Raw genomic sequence first — 18,756 nt, 5'->3', positions numbered from 1 at the left:
GCAATAGATGCTGTTATGGGAAGCTCAGTTAAATCTGAGCTGGTAGTTGATCCAAAACTCTTCTGGGTAAATAAGGGCTATGTGGACAGGCCCTTGTGCAGGACTGGTCCCTGCAAAGTCCTGTGACCAGTCATTTCTTCAGTCTTCAGCCCCTCCCGATTCTCCTTCTTCACCTTTAGGACCCCAGATCATTCTGGGCAGGGAAAGAAAAGCCATTTGCAGAGGCCAGAGGTAGCATTGACTGCATGGAGCTGGGAGGTGGGCAGGAGAAAGACCTTTGTTTGGGACTGCAGCAGAACAGGGCATATTCCTGGACGGCTAGCTTCTCTGGGGGATCCTGGCAACAATAAGCAAAATTTGAGTGCCCAGTTCTTGGATCTCTTCTCTTCTCTGACCATATATATATATATCCACTCCCTTACATCCAAATGGTCATCTAGAGAGTGTCATTCGGATGCTCTCTACTCACTGATGCCACCCAAGTTCTTTCCTCCAGCTCGAAACCTTTCCCTTATACTCCACATAAATAGTTAACACTTCCACTTAGATGATGAACAGGTTTTGAAAACGCAGCATGTCTGAAAAACTTACATCTCTACAGGATGCATTGACAATTCCATTTTTCCAGAAATTCAGTTAGAAAACTGGTTGTCACCCAGGACAGTTCTTTATCTCTCTTTCACCAGGAAACTCAATTCTTCACACACAATATATCCAGCTCACCATGGCCAACTACTACCTTTACCCAAGCCACCTTCATCCATGGCCTTCATTACTGAGTAGCCTCCTGTTGGCCTCACTTCCATTCCAGCTGCATTGTAGGTCTGACCTTTTGTAAAACATGCAGGATGATGTCCCTTCTCTGCTGAGAACCTTCAGTGGCTCCCTGTCTCTCTCTGAATAAAAACTCAAGTTCTCACAATGACTTAGAAGGTCTATGTGTTCTTGTTGCCTTCTTCCCTGCTATCACTTTCCCCTCCTTCACTCCACTCCAGCTAACTTGCCCCCTTCTGCTTTTGAAACATCTTAAGAATGCCGTTCTTGCCTGACCAGGCGGTGGTGCAGTGGATGGAGTGTCGGACTGGGATGCCCAGGACTCAGGTTCGAGATCCCGAGGTCACCAGCTTGAGCGCGGGCTTATCTGGTTTGAGCAAAAGTTCACCAGCTTGGACCCAAGGTCGCTGGCTTGAGCAAGGGGTTAACTCGGTCTGCTGAAGGCCCGTGGTCAAGGCACATATAAGAAAGCAATCAATGGCCTGACCTGTGGTGGCGCAGTGGATAAAGCATCGACCTGGAAATGCTGAGGTCGCCGGTTCGAAACCCTGGGCTTGCCTGGTCAAGGCACATATGGGAGTCGATGCTTCCAGCTCCTCCCCCCTTCTCTCTCTCTGTCTCTTTCTCCTCTCTCTCCCTCTCTGTCTCTCTCTCCTCTCTAAAAATAAATAAATTAAAAAAAATAAATTTAAAAAAAAGAAAAAAAAAGAAAAAAAAAAGAAAGCAATCAAAGAACAACTAAGGTGTCGCAATGCACAACGAAAAACTAATGATTGAGGCTTCTCATCTCTCCTTTCCTGTCTGTCTATCCCTGTCTATCTGTCCCTATCTATCCTTCTCTCTGACTCTGTAAAAAAAAAAAAATGCCGCTCTTGGGAACTTTGCAGTTGCTCTTCCCTTTGAACACTTTCCACCCAGATATCCCATTGGCTCACTTTCTCACCTTCTTCAGGCTTTTGCTCTAATGTCACCTCATTAGTGAGTTTTCCCTTGACCATTGCATTGAATATTGCAATCCCCATTCCCAACACCCTTTCTAGCTTTCCTTTTCTCAATAACACAAGCTTCTGACATGCCATTTATTTTATTTTACTTGTCCCATATGTATCTGCACCTCCTGAAACACGACCTGTAACATGGAGGTGTTCAGAGTTCTGTTAAATGAATGAATAAATGAACGAATGCAACAGTCTGGGCACAGAGAGATCGGCCTCTGTCGTCGTCGTCGCCCGCCCCCCCCCCCCCCCCCCCCCCCCAGGCACGTGCAGGCTGAGGTCGCAGAGGGGCAGCACAACTGGCGGCTGGCGGTCCATTGCAGGAAGAGCAGCGGAGGCCCTAGAGCTGGGCTGCTACAAGGTCGGCCCGCGGGCGCTGAGGGCGGGGTCGGGAGGGTGGGGCGGGGCTGGGCGCCTGCGCCATAAAGACAGCTAGCGGCGCAGGGACCGTGCTTTGCGCGCCGCCAGCGCCAGCGCTAGTTCTTCCTCCGCCCACGTCCCTGCCTGTGCAGCCTGCTGGTCTCGCCATGGCCGCGCTCACCAACAATCCGGAGTTCCAGAAGCTGCAGGAATGGCACCGCCAGCACAGCGCTGAACTCAACTTGCGCCGCCTTTTCGAAGGGGACAAAGAACGCTTTAACCACTTCAGGTGCGCGCGAGGCCACAAGCGGGCGGGATGTGCAGGCCAGGATCGGGACGCGTCGGGCCGCAGCGCACGGGCTCAGGGTGTGCAGGACCGGGGATCGAGACCAGGCCGCACTTCGTCCTTGACGCCTCCTTGAGGCAGGTTCCCCCGGCGCTCGCTGGAGGTCCCAGGCTTGCTTAGTCATGAGAAGTGGGCCCCTCCACGACTCCCCTTCCACAGGGACGTGACTCTCACCTTCCTCCTGTCCCCACCCTCCATCCCCTGCGGTTTGAGAAGAGACTCTTTCCGCTGTTGTGCGGGGGAGCCTGCTGTGTCAGCGAGGCCCCCTCCCTTCCACCCGCTCCCAGCAGAGAATGGGCTTGGGAACGTCTTTGGGGTGCGGTTAGGATAGAGCAGGCCCGGGGGATCGCGGGGAGCCTGGTGGAAGGGTGGAGATGTGGCAATATGATTCCTGCGGAGGAGACTAGGTCAGGAGACTTGTGAAGGACCGGGAAATGGAAAGGAGTCTTTGGGGCAGGATGGGGCCGAGCGTGCTTTCGTGCAGGTGTGTTAGGGAGGTGGTCTGTGGCCGAGGGCTGTAAGTCCCAATGGTCAGCCCTGTCTTCTGGGTCCCTGAGTAAGCTGAGTCACAGAGTGGAAGCTCCGGGAGGGGCTGGTCACTCCCTGAGCTGGAGAGGAGCAGTGAGTGTGCATCTAGCTCTCAGTTACCCAGGGACTGCATTTGCATTCAGAGGGTGGCCCTATTTACGGTGCTGCTGCTGCTGCAGGTCAGCCTGGTGGGCAGGCAGGTGACAGACGCCACCACAGTGATGGACAGCTGAGATCTGTTTGGGGTGTAGCACAAGAAGGGTGTTTTTTCTGGGTGCAGCTCTGGTCAGGGAGCAGGCTGGGAGAAGGGGCCTAGGACGTGATCAGTGGCTTCTGCTATTTTTCTGCAGCTTGACACTCAACACCAACCATGGGCGTATTCTGGTGGATTACTCCAAGAACCTTGTGACGGAGGGTGTGATGCAGATGCTGGTGGACCTGGTAATGTTCTGCTGTGGGAGTCTTGACCTATGACCCACGGTGTGGTGGGCAAGCAGGGCTCCTGGGAGCCCCACATCCTTGAGCATTTCTACTTCTCTCAGTGGACCTCAGGGACTATGTATGTGCCAATGCAGGGCGCTGGGCTCCTGGATTGGGCTTAGATTCTGAGCATACCCTTCCCAGGCAGTGGGGGAGGGTGCCAGGCTGCGGCCATCTGTCAGGCCCTCCAAAGGCTGCACCACACCTTGTGTTTGTGATCTTGAACCCTTGGTGACAATTGCGGGTGGGACCAGGCCTTAGTGTCTTCTCTTTGCAGGCCAAATCCAGGGGAGTGGAAACCGCCCGGGACCGCATGTTCAAGGGCGAGAAAATCAACTTCACCGAGGTAAGCAGGCATAGTGGGCACCAGATTTCTCAGGTCCACCAGGGCCTCTTCCTTCCCTCTGGAGTTCATCTGACAGTTAGCCTCACCGTGTCTTCACCCCTCCTCTTAGGCAACATTTTTGCTTAACGAGGCGAGGCGCCTGAAGACCAATTTCCTCTAGCTAGTTGCCTAGCTTTGGGGTGTGTCTTCCCCAAGACTGATGGTCTGGATCTGGTAGCGTGGAATGACTGGCTCCTCCTGTCTGTGTAGTGAGAGCAGATCTCAAGTCTGCAAGGAGAGGGCTTCTCCAGGCATGCTTGGAGAACTTAATTCTACTCTAGCTTTGCTACAAGCTTTATTAATGAGAAGAAGGATCTTATGTCAAAAGATCAACCTCCTTAGTGGTAGGAGTCAATAAAAAGTAGTGGTAAGGCCAGGCTTTGTGGCCCCTGTTGCTGAATTGCTGTAGAAGCTTGTGGACATAAGAATCACTGAGCATTTAGAGGCCGGACCTAAAGATGTTAATCTTCCTTTTACACCTGAGGAACCTGAGGCTCAGAGGTCAAGTCGCTTATCCAAGAGACCATATCTATAAGAGGCAGAGCCAGGATTCAAACAACCTTGTCTTGTACTGCTGGGCTAGGCTGAGAGAGGCTGCAATCAAGGAGGGCTTCCTGGAGAGGTACATTTTCCTCTCAAATGTGGGACAGGAGTGGGGTCTGGCAGGGTAGCATGAAGTCCTCCACCTTAGTGAGCCTCTCGCTGGGTTGGAGTCCAGCGACCATCTCTTCCCTGCCTACCTGATGTCTTTAGATCTATTTCCTTCAAGGACTCCTCTGCTGGTTTCAGCTTGATGAGACTGTTGCTCTTACATGACAAGGCCAGCTGCCTGGCATCCACCACAGGCTTAGGGTCTGTTTTGTTTCTGGCAGTTGGTATTATGGGCCACTTGGTGAGGGAAACGTGACATCTGTGTTTTCTGTGTTTTGCTTTACATTCATAGGGCTGGGGGCACTTTTCAAAAGATGCCAACACCATATGCTCTCATCAGGAAGACGAAACGACTTTAAGCTTAATGAGCCCTAGTCCTCTGAAGCAGTTCTTGTCTCTGACCTGTGTTGTCACCACTTTCCACCTTTGCTGACTGTGTTCCTCTTTCCTTGGCTTTTTCATAGCCTGACACCATGAACACCTGTGGGCCCTTAGGGCCTATACTAAGCTTGTTCCAGTCTCCATCCCCTTGTGACCGTCTGCAGCACATAAGGGGGTGGCACATGCCTTGCCCTCCCTTGGGGTCCTGGGGTAGCCCCTACTTCCATAGCACACAGTGGGTTCTCAGTATGAGCCCCACGGACAAAGACCTCAGAGCCTGCATGTCCAATGGCTAGGAAGTCGACTGACTTTCAGGGCCACACTGCACCATGCCCAGCTGGGGGTGTGGCTACCCTGGGGAGGGGATCTTCTCACTCTGATTCTTGTCCCCAGAATCGAGCAGTGCTGCATGTGGCCCTGCGCAACCGGTCAAATACGCCCATTACGGTGGATGGTAAGGATGTGATGCCAGAGGTCAACAGGGTCCTGGAGAAGATGAAGTCTTTCTGCCAGGTGAGCAGCTGTTGGGCTGGGTTTGCCTTTAGCTGTATGTGTCATGTATTTGGGAGTTCGGGGGCCCTGATGGGCCATCCCTCCACTCTCCTTGGAGAAGACTCAAGCCCTCACTACAGCCCAAGGCGGGGGCGGTCTGTCTGATCACTGGCCCTTGGGAGCTCGGCTAAGGCACGTATTTCCTGGCCCTGTTTTGAGGGAACCCACCACTGGCAGCAGTGGAGCAGCTTCCTTCCTGAGCTGTAGACAGCTGAGGGCTCATGGGCAAACTGGCCGGTGGCTGAGATCTGAAAAGAAAAGTGAGGCCCTGAAGGATGGGGGAGTGGGGAGGAGACTTGCTTTTTCTAATCTCTTTAGTCATATATGCCCTTATTGCCTAGTCTAGAACTAAGTAAAATAAATGTTTTAAAATTTCTTTCACCACACCCCCAAACAATTCTCCAAAGGCTTCCTATGCACGTACTAGGATATGCGTGTACTATCATATCTGTTGTCTCCTCTTTGAAGTGTACATATACCCAAGTGTGAACACACAGAGAGAGAGGTTCCCTTTTATCTACAATGCAGCTTCTTTGTACTTACAAATATGTAAGAGATGTCCCTCCCTATGCCAGCCTCAGTGCATATAACTCTTTATGAGTGGGGCTGTAGGGGTGGAGCCTCGAGACCAACTAGAGATTTCACCACATCAATGCTGTGGCCTCAGTCTTTCCCAGTGGATGGCAGATTTTTTTTAAAGATTTTATTTATTGATTTTTAGATAGAGGAAAGAGAAAGAGAGAAAGGGGAGGAAGGAGGAGCAGGAAGTATCAACTCACAGTTGCTGCTTATATGTGCCTTGACTGGGCAAGCCCGGGGTTTCAATCCGGTGACCTCAGCATTCCAGGTCGATGCTTTATCCACTGTACCACCACAGGTCAGGTGGCAGACATTCTTAAGCCTGGAGTATAAAGGTGATATCTGTGGGCTGGTTTGTCTGTGGGCGTGTGCACATCTTTTATGTGTGCTCTGGGAGTGATAATCTGGGCTCTGGTCTACTTGTACCTGGAAATAGTGGCCCTCATGGGGCTGGTCAAAGTCTGGTTGCTTTGGCTCTGAGCCATTTTCAGACCTGAAACGGCAGGAGGTGATCTGGGCATCAATCTTAGAGGCCTGGCAGCTGAATGAGTAGTATTTCCCGGAGTGAAGAAGGACAGAAATAAGGTTTCCAGAATGTTCCTTAACAGTGGTTGGTATATGAGATGGCCCCCGGGTGTGAGGAAGGACATTTCCAGCCATCTGCTCTGAGTGGCAGAGCTGACATGCCTGGGAAGCCTGCTGCTCTGTTTGATCAGCCGTTGTGTGCTCAGACACGCCATGTGGAGAGTGTGCCATTGGCTGTCTGGGGAGCTGCTTCCAGGAAAGCCCTCCCTTCCAGCTAGCTGGCTGCTGGAGTCCCCGATTCAGACTGGTGGGGTATTTATAGTATAAAAAAGCTGCTGAATGGATGTAATTCCATGGTCGACGAACACTCTCTATGGCTTTGCTCTTAAAAGTTCACTGAGATTGGGTGGGAGTTTGCCATGACCTTAATTATAGTAGCACAAACTGAAAAAGCCCGAGTTCGTTTATCAGAGAGGACTGGTCCGTAAAATCAGTGTATGTTTATATAGTATAGGAATTGGGAAACATTAGGAATTAGGGAGCTACGGTTGCATTGACTCATGCTGTTCAGGATATACTATGAAGTTAAAAAAGGAAGTACAGAATTGGCATGTGTCATAAAATACCACCTGGTCAGTGAAAGAGTGCATATAGTTATATTAAACATTCTCTTCTGAGATGCTTTATTATAATAAAACTTTATTTATTTATTTATTTTTAATTTTATTTATTCATTTTTTAGAGAGGACAGAGAGAGGGAGAGAGAGAGACAGAGAGGGAGAGAGAGAAGAGAGAGAAGGGGGGAGGAGCTGGAAGCATCAACTCCCATATGTGCCTTGACCAGGCAAGCCCAGGGTTTTGAACCGGCGACCTCAGCATTTCCAGGTCGACGCTTTATCCACTGTGCTACCACAGGTCAGGCTATAATAAAACTTTAATAGTGAGATTGAGAGTTGAGAAGATGTGCAGCTTATTTCCTTTCTGCATTGATGGGAAATTTTCCGTAAGTTGAATATTATTTAAAGCAAAAATAAAAGTTGCTGGATCTTCAAATTATTCTGGAGTTTAGCAACTAACAACAACCAAAATCTCTGAGGATCAGGAATTTGCAGTGTCTCTGCTGGCTGGTTCTGCCTCAGATCTCATCAAGTTGTAGTCAAGATGTTGACCCAGGGTGACACCTGTTTAAAGGCTATTGGGTGGCCCTGGCCGGTTGGCTCAGTGGTAGAGTGTCGGCCTGGCGTGCAGGAGTCCCAAGGTTCGATTCCCGGCCAGGGCACACAGGAGAAACGCCCATCTGCTTCTCCACCCCTCCCCTTCTCCTTCCTTTCTGTCTCTCTCTTCTCCTACCGCAGCCAAGGCCCCACTGGAGCAAAGTTGGCCCGGGCACTGAGAATGGCTCTGTGACCTCTGCCTCAGGCGCTAGAATGGCTCTGGTTGCAACAGAGCAACGCCCCAGATGGGCAAAGCATCGCCCCCTGCTGGGCATGCCGGGTGGATCCCGGTCAGGCGCATGCGGGAGTCTGTCTGACTGCCTCCCCGTTTCCAACTTCAGAAAAATACAAAAAAAAAGAAAAGAATTGATGCTTCTCATCTCTCCCTTCTTGTGTGTCCCTATCTGTTCCTCTCTCTTAAATCTCAAAAATAAATAAATTAATTAATTAATTAAAGGCTATTGGACCTGACCTGTGGTGACACAGTGGATATGGCGTCAACCTGGAATGCTGAGGACATTGGTTCAAAACCCTGGGCTTGCCTGGTCAAAGTATATACAAGAAGCAACTGCTATGAGTTGAAGCTTCCCAATCCTCCCCCCACTGTTCTTCTTTCTCCTGTCCCTAAAGTCAATAAGTAAAATCTTAAAAAAAAAAGCCTTGATGGGTGGGGGGGGGGCCGCTGCAGGATCTGCTTCCAAGTGGCTCACAACCAATTAGTGCTGTTTTTTGAGAGCCTTTAGTTCCTCACCAGGTAGACCTCTCCACAGACTATTTGTATGTCCTCATGACAAGGCAGCTTATTGTCCCCAGTCAGAGTGATCCACAGTGACTCAAGGTCTTTTATAAGCTAGCATCAGAAATTACAGTCTTTGATTTCTGTGGTACCCTGTTGGTTTAAAGGTCAGCTCTGATCAGAGTGGGAGAGGACTGCATACAGACATGAATGCCAGGTGGCAAGTCTCATGGGAACCATCATGGAAGTCGGCTACCATAGTCTGCCCGTCTGGCTCCCAGTGATTCGTCATGGTCCTTCCATATGCAGAATATCCCCACTCACCTTCTCCTAATGCAGGGGTCAGGAACCTATGGCTTGCGAGCCAGATGTGGCTCTCTTGATGGCTGCATCTGGCTCGCAGACAAATCTTTTTTTTTTTTTTTTTTTTTTTTCATTTTTCTGAAGCTGGAAACAGGGAGAGACAGTCAGACAGACTCCCGCATGTGCCTGACCGGGATCCACCCGGCACGCCCACCATGGGGCGATGCTCTGCCCACCAGGGGGCGATGCTCTACCCATCCTGGGTGTCGCCATGTTGCGACCAGAGCCACTTTAGCACCTGAGGCAGAGGCCACAGAGCCATCCCCAGCGCCCAGGCCATCTTTGCTCCAATGGAGCCTTGGCTGCGGGAGGGGAAGAGAGAGACAGAGAGGAAAGCGCGGCGGAGGGGTGGAGAAGCAAATGGGCGCTTCTCCTGTGTGCCCTGGCCGGGAATCGAACCCAGGTCCTCCGCACGCTAGGCCGACGCTCTACCGCTGAGCCAACTGGCCAGGGCGCAGACAAATCTTTAATAAAAAAAATAACATTAAAAATATAAAACATTTTTATGTATTACAATCCATTCATTTCCTACTGCTCATGTTCATGATTGCGGGTGGCTGGAGCCAATCACAGCTGTCCTCCGGGACAACACCAAATTTTTATTGGATAATGCGTAAGGTACACAGGTCGTTGTATGGCTCTCATGGAATTACATTTTAAAATATGTGGCGTTCATGGCTCTCTCAGCCAAAAAGGTTCCTGACCCCTGTCTTAAGGTGATATCCTGTTATAGTATCAGTTCAAAGTCAAGAACCTCATCATCTAAATTAGGTACAGATGTAATAATAATACTTGTATTTCTTTTAATACAATTTACAGTTCCTTTTGACCTGGAGACATGTAAATTAAAGAGACAAGTTATTTACCCCCTCACACCCCACATACAACAGTGAGATGAGCATAGGATAGCTGACAGGATAATTCTTTTACAAAAAGAGGGGGAAATGGGAAGCACACAAAGGCCATTGATCCAAAGCAATTCTGAAATCCAGCATGATACAGTTACTGGGTTAGTCCTCAAGGCTTGGGAATCATTCCTTAGGGCTTTGGCTTTGCCTTCATTCATCCCTTTTATATGAGAGGCACTTTGTTTGCAACTGCAGTGTTCTCAGCCTGCTTACTGTTGGTAGAAACATGGGAATCTTTTCCCTTTGTACCTTCTCTGTTTCTTTTAGTCCAAGCTGGTGGTGTTTCTTCTGACAATTCAGTTTTCCTAGAAACTTTGTGGGTCTTCTATGAAGCTTATTGGGATGGTGGATTCACTCCATTAGACAAAAGCAATACCAAGTTTCTTCAAGATAAGTCCTTTACTACCATTGCTTCAGAGGCAGTGCTTTTGAGTTTCTTAGAAGCCTTATCTTTGACCAAAAGGTTCTCTATATTATGACCAATAGAGACAGACAGGAAGGGAGAGAGATGAGAAGAATCAATTCTTCATTGAGGCACCTTAGTTGTTCATTGATTGCTTTCTCTTATATGCCTTGACTAGGGGGCTACAGCAGAGCTAGCAACCCCTTGCTCAAGCCAGTGACCTTAGGCTTCAAGCCTGCGACCTTTGAGCTCAAGCCAGCTACCATGGGGTCATATCTAGGATCCCACGCTCAAGTCAGCAACCCCGTGCTCAAGCTGGTGAGCCTGCACTCTAGTCAGATGAACCCGCACTCAAGCTGGCAACCTTGGGGTTTTGAACCTGGGTCCTCTGCGTCCCAGTTCAATGCTCTGTCCACTGTGCCACTGCCTGGTCAGGCTCTCTGATATCTTAACAAAGAGTTTTATAGCTACACTCTTGCCTTTCTTTTTATACTATGCTTTTGTAACAGTGCCTTGCATTTGGTCTTTGCCAAAGAGCCATCTCTTCATTTTAGCATCGTTTCCTAGAGAGGCTAGAAATTTTCAAACCCAATAACTCCTGGCTTCTTTTTGTTTAAATGTTGTTGTTTTTTTTATTTATTTCTTTTATGTGCGGGGAGAGATAGACAGACTCCCACATGTGCTCCTACTAGAATCCACCGGGTGATGCCATCTAGGGCCAATGCTCTGCCCATCTGGGGGCCGATGCTAATAAACGAGCTATTTTTAGCTCCTGAGGTAGAGGCTCCACAGAGCCATCCTCAGTGCCCAAGGCCAACATGGTTGAATCTATCAAGCCATGGCTACAGGAAGGGGAGAGAGAGAGTGAGAGAAGGGGGAGGAGGGGAGAAGCAGATGGGAGCCTCTCCTGTGTGCCCTGACTGGGAATTGAACCTGGGACATCGACACACTGGGCCGATGCTCTACTGCTGAACATACTGGCCAGGGCCAGTGTTTTTCCTTTAGCTTATTTTTCTCCTCTTATATTTTAACTATAACCACCAAAAATCCAGGCAGCTCCTTTAATACCGTGACACTCTATAGCTACATCATCCAGATTGTTGTAAATAGACATATCTTTTACTTTCCCTGTTAATACAGGAAACAGTGTTGTTAAACGTTCTGTCACTACATAACAAGGTTTCTGTTCCCTCCAATTTCCAATAATGTTTTCCTCCCTTTTCTTCAAATCTGTATTAGCAGCCTCTGAGGACCATTAGACTTTGGCTAACAGTCTCTCTGTGGTTTTTCAGGCTTTCACTAACTCTCCTCCAGGTTCTTTTGTTTGGTTTGGTTTTTCCTCTTTTCAAGGTTCTTTTAGCGTTTGCCCACAAATTTTTGGATTTGTTATGGCAATGTCCTACTTTGGTAGAGATTTTTGGTACCAAAATCTGCATTAGTTATTTATCGTTATATAACAAATTATACCCAAACTTGGCTTAAAACAGCAATAAACATTTATCTCACATAATTTCTTTCTCATTTTTTCTTCTTTTTTTGAGAGGAGGGGAGATAGAGAGACAGACTCCCACATGTGCCCTGGCTGGGATCCACCCGGCAATCCATCTGGGTTGCTCAAATCAGCAGAGCTATCCTCAGCACTCGAGGCCGACACGCAAACCAGTTGAACCACTGGCTGCGGGAGGAGAAGGAGAAGAAGGGAAGAGGGAGGGAGAGAAGCAGATGGTCGTTCCTCATGTGTGTGTACCCTGACCAGGAATCGAACCTGGGACATCCGCACCCTGGGCTGATGCTCTATCCATTGAGCAAAGGGCTACATAGTTTCTAGGGGTCAGAAATTATGAAGTGGTCTTGGTTTGCGGTGTTTCTTGAGGTTGTGGTCAAGATGTTTGCAAAGCTGCAGTTGTCTGCATATTTGGTGGGTTCTGAAGGATCTTCTTCCATGGTGGTTCCCACTCCAGATGGTGAATTGGCCCTGGCTGTCAGAAGAATACCTCAGTTCTTTTTTTTCTTTTTTTTTTTACAGAGACACAGAGAGAGTCAGAGAGAGGGATAGATAGGGACAGACAGACAGGAACGGAGAGAGACGAGAAGCATCAATCATCAGTTCTTCGTTGCGACACCTTAGTTGTTCATTGATTGCTTTCTCATATGTGCCTTGACCGCGGGCCTTCAGCAGACCAAGTAACCCCTTGCTGGAGCCAGCGACCTTGGGTCCAAGCTGGTGAACTTTGCTCAAACCAGATGAGCCTGTGCTCAAGCTGGCAACCTTGGGGTCTTGAACCTGGGTCCTCTGCATCCCAGTCCGACACTCTATCCACTGTGCCACTGCCTGGTCAGGCACACCTCAGTTCTTGACACATGGGCTTCTTCATGTGACCTTTATATGTCCTCACAGCATAGTAGATGGCTCCACCAAAAGTGACACAAGAGGTCAAGGCTGGACTTGCAACGTCTTTCCTGAGCCAACTTCTGGAGTCATGCTCTCTCACGTTGACAATACCCTAACGGGTGCACAGGTCAGCCCTGCTCAGTATGGGGCGCTGCCAGGATGTGTAAACCAGGAAGAAATCATCACTGGGGTCCATGTGGAGGTTGGCTGTGTGTCTAATCCTCCTTTTTCTGGTATGGACCAGTCACAGTAGTTGGCATTTTACATCTCTTGGTCTCTGATATATTGGGTGCTGAGAGTTCACCCTATTTTAAAAATTCCAACAATATTACGGTGAGGTGGGAATGTCATCCCGCTTTGTTACTGATGAAATAGATGGGTATGAGTGTGACAGGGATCTGCCACTCAATGGCCCCTGTGGTTAGGACCGTGGCATAAGGATACAGAAGTACTATAGTGACTTTATTTTTGCAGCAGCAGCAGCAGAGACAGAGAGAGGGACAGATAGGGACAGACAGACAAGAAGGGAGAAAGATAAGAATCATAAAGTCTTCGTTGTGGCACCTTAGTTCATTGATTGCTTTCTCCTGTGTGCCTTGGTCGGCGGGCTATAGTGAGTGACCCCTTGCTGAACCCAGTAGCCTTGGGCTGAAGCTGGCAACCATGGGGTCATGTCTATGATTCCATGCTCAAGCCAGCGACTCCATGTGGTGAGCCCGCACTCAAGACAGATGAGCCCGCACTGAAGCCAGTGACCTCAGGGTTTCAAACCTGGGTCCTCTGCGTCTCAGTCTGACGTTCTATCCACTGCGCCACCGCCTGGTCAGGCATGGCAGCAGCTTATCCTCGGGGCTCTGGGCTGATCACATCTCTCACTCTGTGCCAGAACGTCCGAAGCGGTGACTGGAAGGGGTACTCGGGCAAGCCCATCACAGACGTCATTAACATCGGCATCGGTGGCTCTGACCTGGTAAGGAGAGGATGGTCTTGGGGTGGGGTAAGGGTTCCCATCCAGGGCCTTGTTTTCTCCATGATGGGACCTGGCTGTCCCCCGCTCTTGGCCCTGAAATCTTGTTTTCTGATGCCGTGTCTCCCCACAGGGACCCCTCATGGTGACTGAAGCCCTTAAGCCGTACTCTGCAGGAGGTCCCAGGGTCTGGTTTGTCTCCAACATTGACGGGACCCACATTGCCAAAACCCTGGCCAGCCTGAACCCTGAGTCTTCCCTGTTCATCATCGCCTCCAAGGTACGGGCCTCAAAGCCAGCCTTGCTCCTCTGTGTGTGATGGAGTGGGGGCAGGCGTGGGACTCTCCCCACCACTTCCGAGTTGTGCTTTGTGGATCGGGCCAGCACAGCTGCCCTCAGACTCTGCCTTGTCTGGCGGCAAGCGCTGTTTACCTGATGAAAGCCTGGACTGATCAATTTGAGTCTTGGTCTTGAGGCCATACTCAACTCACTTTGTAGGATCTGTGCTCCAGGTGGACTGCTCTCATCCTTAGAGATCTGTCCCTAGAGTCTGCTCCTTTCTGATCCCTGAGCCATGCTTTTGTTTGTAAGCATTTGTTTGTTGTCATTTATGCTCTATTTATTCACATTAACGCACATAAAATACTAAGGATTCCATCTGGATTTGGAGATACAGCCAAGCCTGAGCTGAGGGGAGGTCCAGGTGTGGCCACAGCCCCCCTTCTGGAAGATACTCTGCTCTTTGACTTGTGACAGGGATCGGGGGAAAGGGTTGGGTTGTGGCTCTTACTAGGGTTCCCGTCTCTCTGGTTTTGAAGTCCTGGAATCTCAGGATGACGCTGCTACATCCAGGCCCCTTTTAGCCACACACACAGACAGCCACTTACCATGGCTTTGTGGACATGTGGGTGTAGGTTATGGGGAGTCATGCACTGCTGCTTAGGACAATTGGGCACCCACATGGCCTCTGCTGCTAAGCCCTGGCTCTAGGCTGCACAGACCCTGAGCTGGGGACCAACTGCTTCACTCTCTGGCTGCAGACCTTTACCACCCAGGAGACCATCACTAATGCGGAGACAGCGAAGGAGTGGCTTCTCCTGGCAGCCAAGGATGTGAGTGCTGCGTGGGCAGGGGGTGGTGGGCGGTGCGTAGGTCAGGAAGGATGGGGGTGGGGGTGAGGTTGCCCATCCACCTGATGGCCGAACCTCGCCCTATAGCCCTGTAGCTCTATTTGTGTAGTAGGAGGCAGGCTCTCTGGTGCCTGATCATTTTGTTTAAGACATTTGGCTTTGTCAGTCCTGAACAAACCAGATGCACCAAACGTGGCTGAACCTGCTCTAATTAGCTAAAGGCCATTTCTTTTTTTTTTTCTTCTTGTTTTTTAAAAATTTTATTTATTGATTTTAGAAATAGAAGAAGGGAGAGAGAGAGAGAGAGAGAGAGAGAGAAACAGAAACATAAGTCTTTTTCTGCATGTGCCCTGACTAGGGATCAAACCAGCAACCTCTGTGCTTTAGGACAATGGTCTAACCAACTGACCTGTTGTGCCAGGACTGAAGGCTGTTTCTTTTTTTTAATTTTAGAGAGGAGTGGAGGCAGAAACAGGCTCCTGCATGTGCCCCAACTGGGATCCACCCGGCAAGCCCACTAGGGGGATGATGCTCTGCCAATATGGGGCCCTCGCTCGGTTGCAACCAGAGCCATTTTTTAGCACATGAGGCAGAGGCCATGGAGCCAACCTCAGTGCCCAGGGCCAACTCACTCTAATCGAGCCTTGGCTATAGGAGGAGATGAGAAGAGAGAGAGAGAGAGAGAGAGAGAAGTATGGGAGGGGGTGGAGAAGCAGATGGGCACTTTTCCTGTATTGCCTGACCAGGAATCGAACCTGGGACTTCCACACATTGGGCCAACACTCGACCACTGAGCCAACTGGCCAGGGCCAAGGGCCCTTTCTTTAAGGCCCCTGGGCTTTGTATGCTGGTGAGGTAGGCTGAGTCAGCCAGCCTCTGACCTCTCGTCCTCTGGACCTTGAGGTGGGGCTCCTCCAACAGGCTCAGAACTGAGGATCTTGATTTCTTTAAGAGATGGGAGTGATCACTGCCTCGGGTGGTCCCCCGGGCTGGGTTCAGTGTAACTTATCTCTGTCTCTTGCAGCCTTCAGCTGTTGCGAAGCACTTTGTTGCCCTGTCTACCAACACAGTAAGTGCCCTTGTGGGTCCCCAGACTACATCCCAAGGTGGACCCAGGCCACACAAGGACATGGCCTTTCAGAATACACACACCAAGATGTGGTTCACAGGTTCGGGGATCTTGGCTTGGCTGATGGGATGGAGGGGTTGTTACCCATGAGGGACATGGTCTACAAACTGTCCTTGTCCTTTTTTTTGCATTCTCCCATCGAGTCTCTGCAGCTCCAGGGAGGGGTTTGCAGTCAGTGAGGTTGTGTCAACCCCATGCATCTCCCAGGCCTGTCTGATATTTAGTACACTCCATGCACAGGCCCTTTCTTGGCCTCTGCAGCTCTGCTGCTGGCCTCTCCCCAAATGGGAATGCTGGCCAGGGCCGGGGATCGCCTCCCAATTCTTACATAAGGATGTTGGCCCCAACGAAGGGATGTAACTTTTTGCCCACTGATTGCCCGGACTAGAACGCCTGCCTGCCAGCCCTCACAGTTGGCCTGGTTGGAGGTTGTGCGAGGTAGGGTGGGGGTCGGGCTCCAGGAGTAACAACCACCGCAAACTTGGCGAGCACTTCTGTGCGGTGGGCTTTGTTCTGGGCTGTGTCAGAGTTGGAACCACACCTAGGTCTTCCTCACCGCTCCTTCCCACCCCTTTCTGCCTCCACTGCTGGCCTGCCCACCGGCGGAGGTCGGTGGCCATCTTTAGGCTGGCTAACCCCAGTCCCACTGTCTGGCTCCTGCAGGTGGAGCTCAGACTGGGTAGTAGGGCATCGCTGCCTGGGGGATTGGAGCACCGAAGAGTAGCACTGATCACCCCTGAAGGGTTCCTGGGGCAGAGTCACCATCTCAGGGTTTGGAAAGGCTGGGCCGGTGTCCTGGCTGTCAGGTGCCCCCACCAGTCCTAGGGTCAGTCTCCCAGGCATCCTGGGGGGTCAGCCTCTGGCGCCCTGACAGGTAGAAGGATGTGGGTCTTACCAGAGCAGTGTGCGGGCCAGGTCCTCGAGCTGGGCGTGCAGCCCCCTCAGCAGGAAGGCTTCACAGGTGCCAGGCCACCGGTGTGCTGGATTCGAGCTGGCCCAGTGTCCAGCTCTGGGGGTGGGCGGCTCTTGGTCCCTGTCCTGGACTCCTGAGCTGTTCCAGCCCTGCCCCATCTGGGGCTGTGCAGAAGGCGGGGGTGCTCCGACAGCTCCCGTCGCTAACTCCTCGTGCCCTGGAGCTCCTGTTCTTGTCAGCTCACACGTGCTTCCTTCTCGCCCTCTCCTTCTGCCCCTTTTCAGGCCAAAGTGAAGGAGTTCGGAATTGACCCTCACAACATGTTCGAGTTCTGGGATGTAAGTAAAGGCACTTCCTTCCTGGGTTAGTTTTGTGTCCTTTGCTAAGTCATGACCATTGAGCCACAGATCAGGGGCCCATGGAGTCAGGTTCCCAGTTATTGAGCACCTGCTGCATCCCTGGCTTTGAGGAAAGCCAAGAAACCCTCAGAGAGGCCTGTAGGGCAGGAGCAGCCCAGTCAGGATGAGGGCTCTGCTTCCACCAAGGGTGGGCCGAGCTCGCAGGGCTAGGGTGACACTCCCCTCAGTGCCTGCCAGCAGCGCCCCTCCACCCCCAGCTAGGGGGTAACTGGAGCCACCCCTGCCCTCCTCACGAAGCTGAGCTTGTGAGTTATTCTCAGTGGTGACCTTTCCCGGGAACTACAGCCACAGTCTGAAAAGGCCAGGGGGCAGGAGACAGGAAGGGGGTGTGACCAGGCAGGGCTGGAAAGATGCAGCTGGAGCAGCGGGAGGGCAGCAGAGAGGAGGCACCAGGCCCGGAGCCTGGGTAGGGCCTTGCCAGCAGCAAGCAGAGCAGACCTTGGCCGAGTGGCCGAGCTGCAGGCCATTCTAGTGACAGGTATTCACATAGACTCATCTACTAGAGCCACAGCTGGCGCCAGGCAGTGGGCAGGAGCTTCCCCTGCAGATGGCCTGAGTGCAGCTGTGGCGTGAGAAGGGCTCTGGCTGTGGAGTGCAGGGGAGGCTCGGGGTGCAGGGACACAGTGCAGGGTGTGGTGTGGGTGCTGTGAGTGCAGTGCGCATGACCATGGCAGGCGCGCCAAGTACGGCTTCATCCCTCTGGGGCTGCTTCTAGACCTTTCAACTGGAAGCTCTTTGCATGGTGGCAGCATCCACAAATGCAACATCTTGAAGTTCTAAGGGCCTAGGAGTCTGGAAAAGAATTAAGCCGTAAGGCATCTATTATGTTAATGAGTTAACTTCTTTCTAGGATAGACTGGTTATGTACCATCCTTGGCATAAGTGCAAAGGCGCTCAAATAATTTTCTGCATCCAGTGGTTCAGATGAGGAGCCCCGGTCAAGAGAGACTGCGCAGCCTCTAATAAACGCTGCATGCTCGGTCAAGGAGGGGAGGCACCTTCCACCTCCTCCCTGGGGTCTGGAGCCTGAGCAACTGGTGCTCAGGGACATGTGGGTGCGGCTGCTCTCCACAGAGCCCAGCAGAGTGGGCTGCTGTCCCAAGCTGGGTTTTCAGTGCCCGTAACTACCCAGCGGACAGAGATGAGTTGGGATGTGGCTTAGGGAGAGGCCTGTGTCTCCCAGGTAAGGCCTAGGAGTGACACTTGGCCACAGGAACATGGGGCTGGGGTTGGCTAGTGAGGCCTGAGTGGCTAGGCACAGTGGAGGTTGCCTGAGCCAGGCCAGACAGACCACATGCCACAGTAGCTGGGGGAGGCACCTGCCTGGTTCACCAAATGTATATAATGCCGAATTGAGACGTTGCCATCTGAGGAGCCAGGAACAGGGACAGGTGAGCTTCTGGAGTTAGGGCATCCCAGGTGAGGCAGAGGAGTCAGGACAGACGTAGGGATAGTGTATTGGCTCTGAGGTAAGATTGGAAGGGTCCGGCCTGGCAGAGGTACGTACAGTGGTGAGGCCCAGTCTGTTGAGGTCGGTCATGGGGCAGCTGTGTATGTTGCGATCAGACAGCGGTGTGACAGTGAATCGTGGGCTATCCCAGGGCTCAGCCAGCCAGCACACACTGA

The 18,756-nt window shown here is 51.3% G+C and overlaps 1 protein-coding gene across 1 annotated transcript in view; it reads left to right on the top strand.

The window, feature by feature from the left end:
- The first annotated feature begins 2,209 nt into the window (after positions 1 to 2,209).
- The window catches only part of GPI (glucose-6-phosphate isomerase), a 32,071-nt gene continuing 15,524 nt past the window's right edge, over positions 2,210 to 18,756 (top strand). Inside the window, exons 1-9 of the mRNA XM_066348187.1 lie at positions 2,210 to 2,418; positions 3,354 to 3,444; positions 3,761 to 3,829; positions 5,294 to 5,413; positions 13,459 to 13,542; positions 13,673 to 13,819; positions 14,580 to 14,651; positions 15,694 to 15,738; positions 16,996 to 17,049. Of these exons, the coding sequence (XP_066204284.1) occupies positions 2,297 to 2,418; positions 3,354 to 3,444; positions 3,761 to 3,829; positions 5,294 to 5,413; positions 13,459 to 13,542; positions 13,673 to 13,819; positions 14,580 to 14,651; positions 15,694 to 15,738; positions 16,996 to 17,049 (804 nt within the window). The 5' untranslated portion in view covers positions 2,210 to 2,296. The remainder of the gene's footprint in view (positions 2,419 to 3,353; positions 3,445 to 3,760; positions 3,830 to 5,293; positions 5,414 to 13,458; positions 13,543 to 13,672; positions 13,820 to 14,579; positions 14,652 to 15,693; positions 15,739 to 16,995; positions 17,050 to 18,756) is intronic.

The sequence above is a fragment of the Saccopteryx leptura genome, chromosome 9 (genome assembly GCF_036850995.1).
Source record: "Saccopteryx leptura isolate mSacLep1 chromosome 9, mSacLep1_pri_phased_curated, whole genome shotgun sequence".
Classification (NCBI taxonomy): domain Eukaryota; kingdom Metazoa; phylum Chordata; class Mammalia; order Chiroptera; family Emballonuridae; genus Saccopteryx; species Saccopteryx leptura.
Note: the sequence above shows the minus strand (reverse complement) of the source record. Positions and strands in the feature narration are given on the sequence as shown.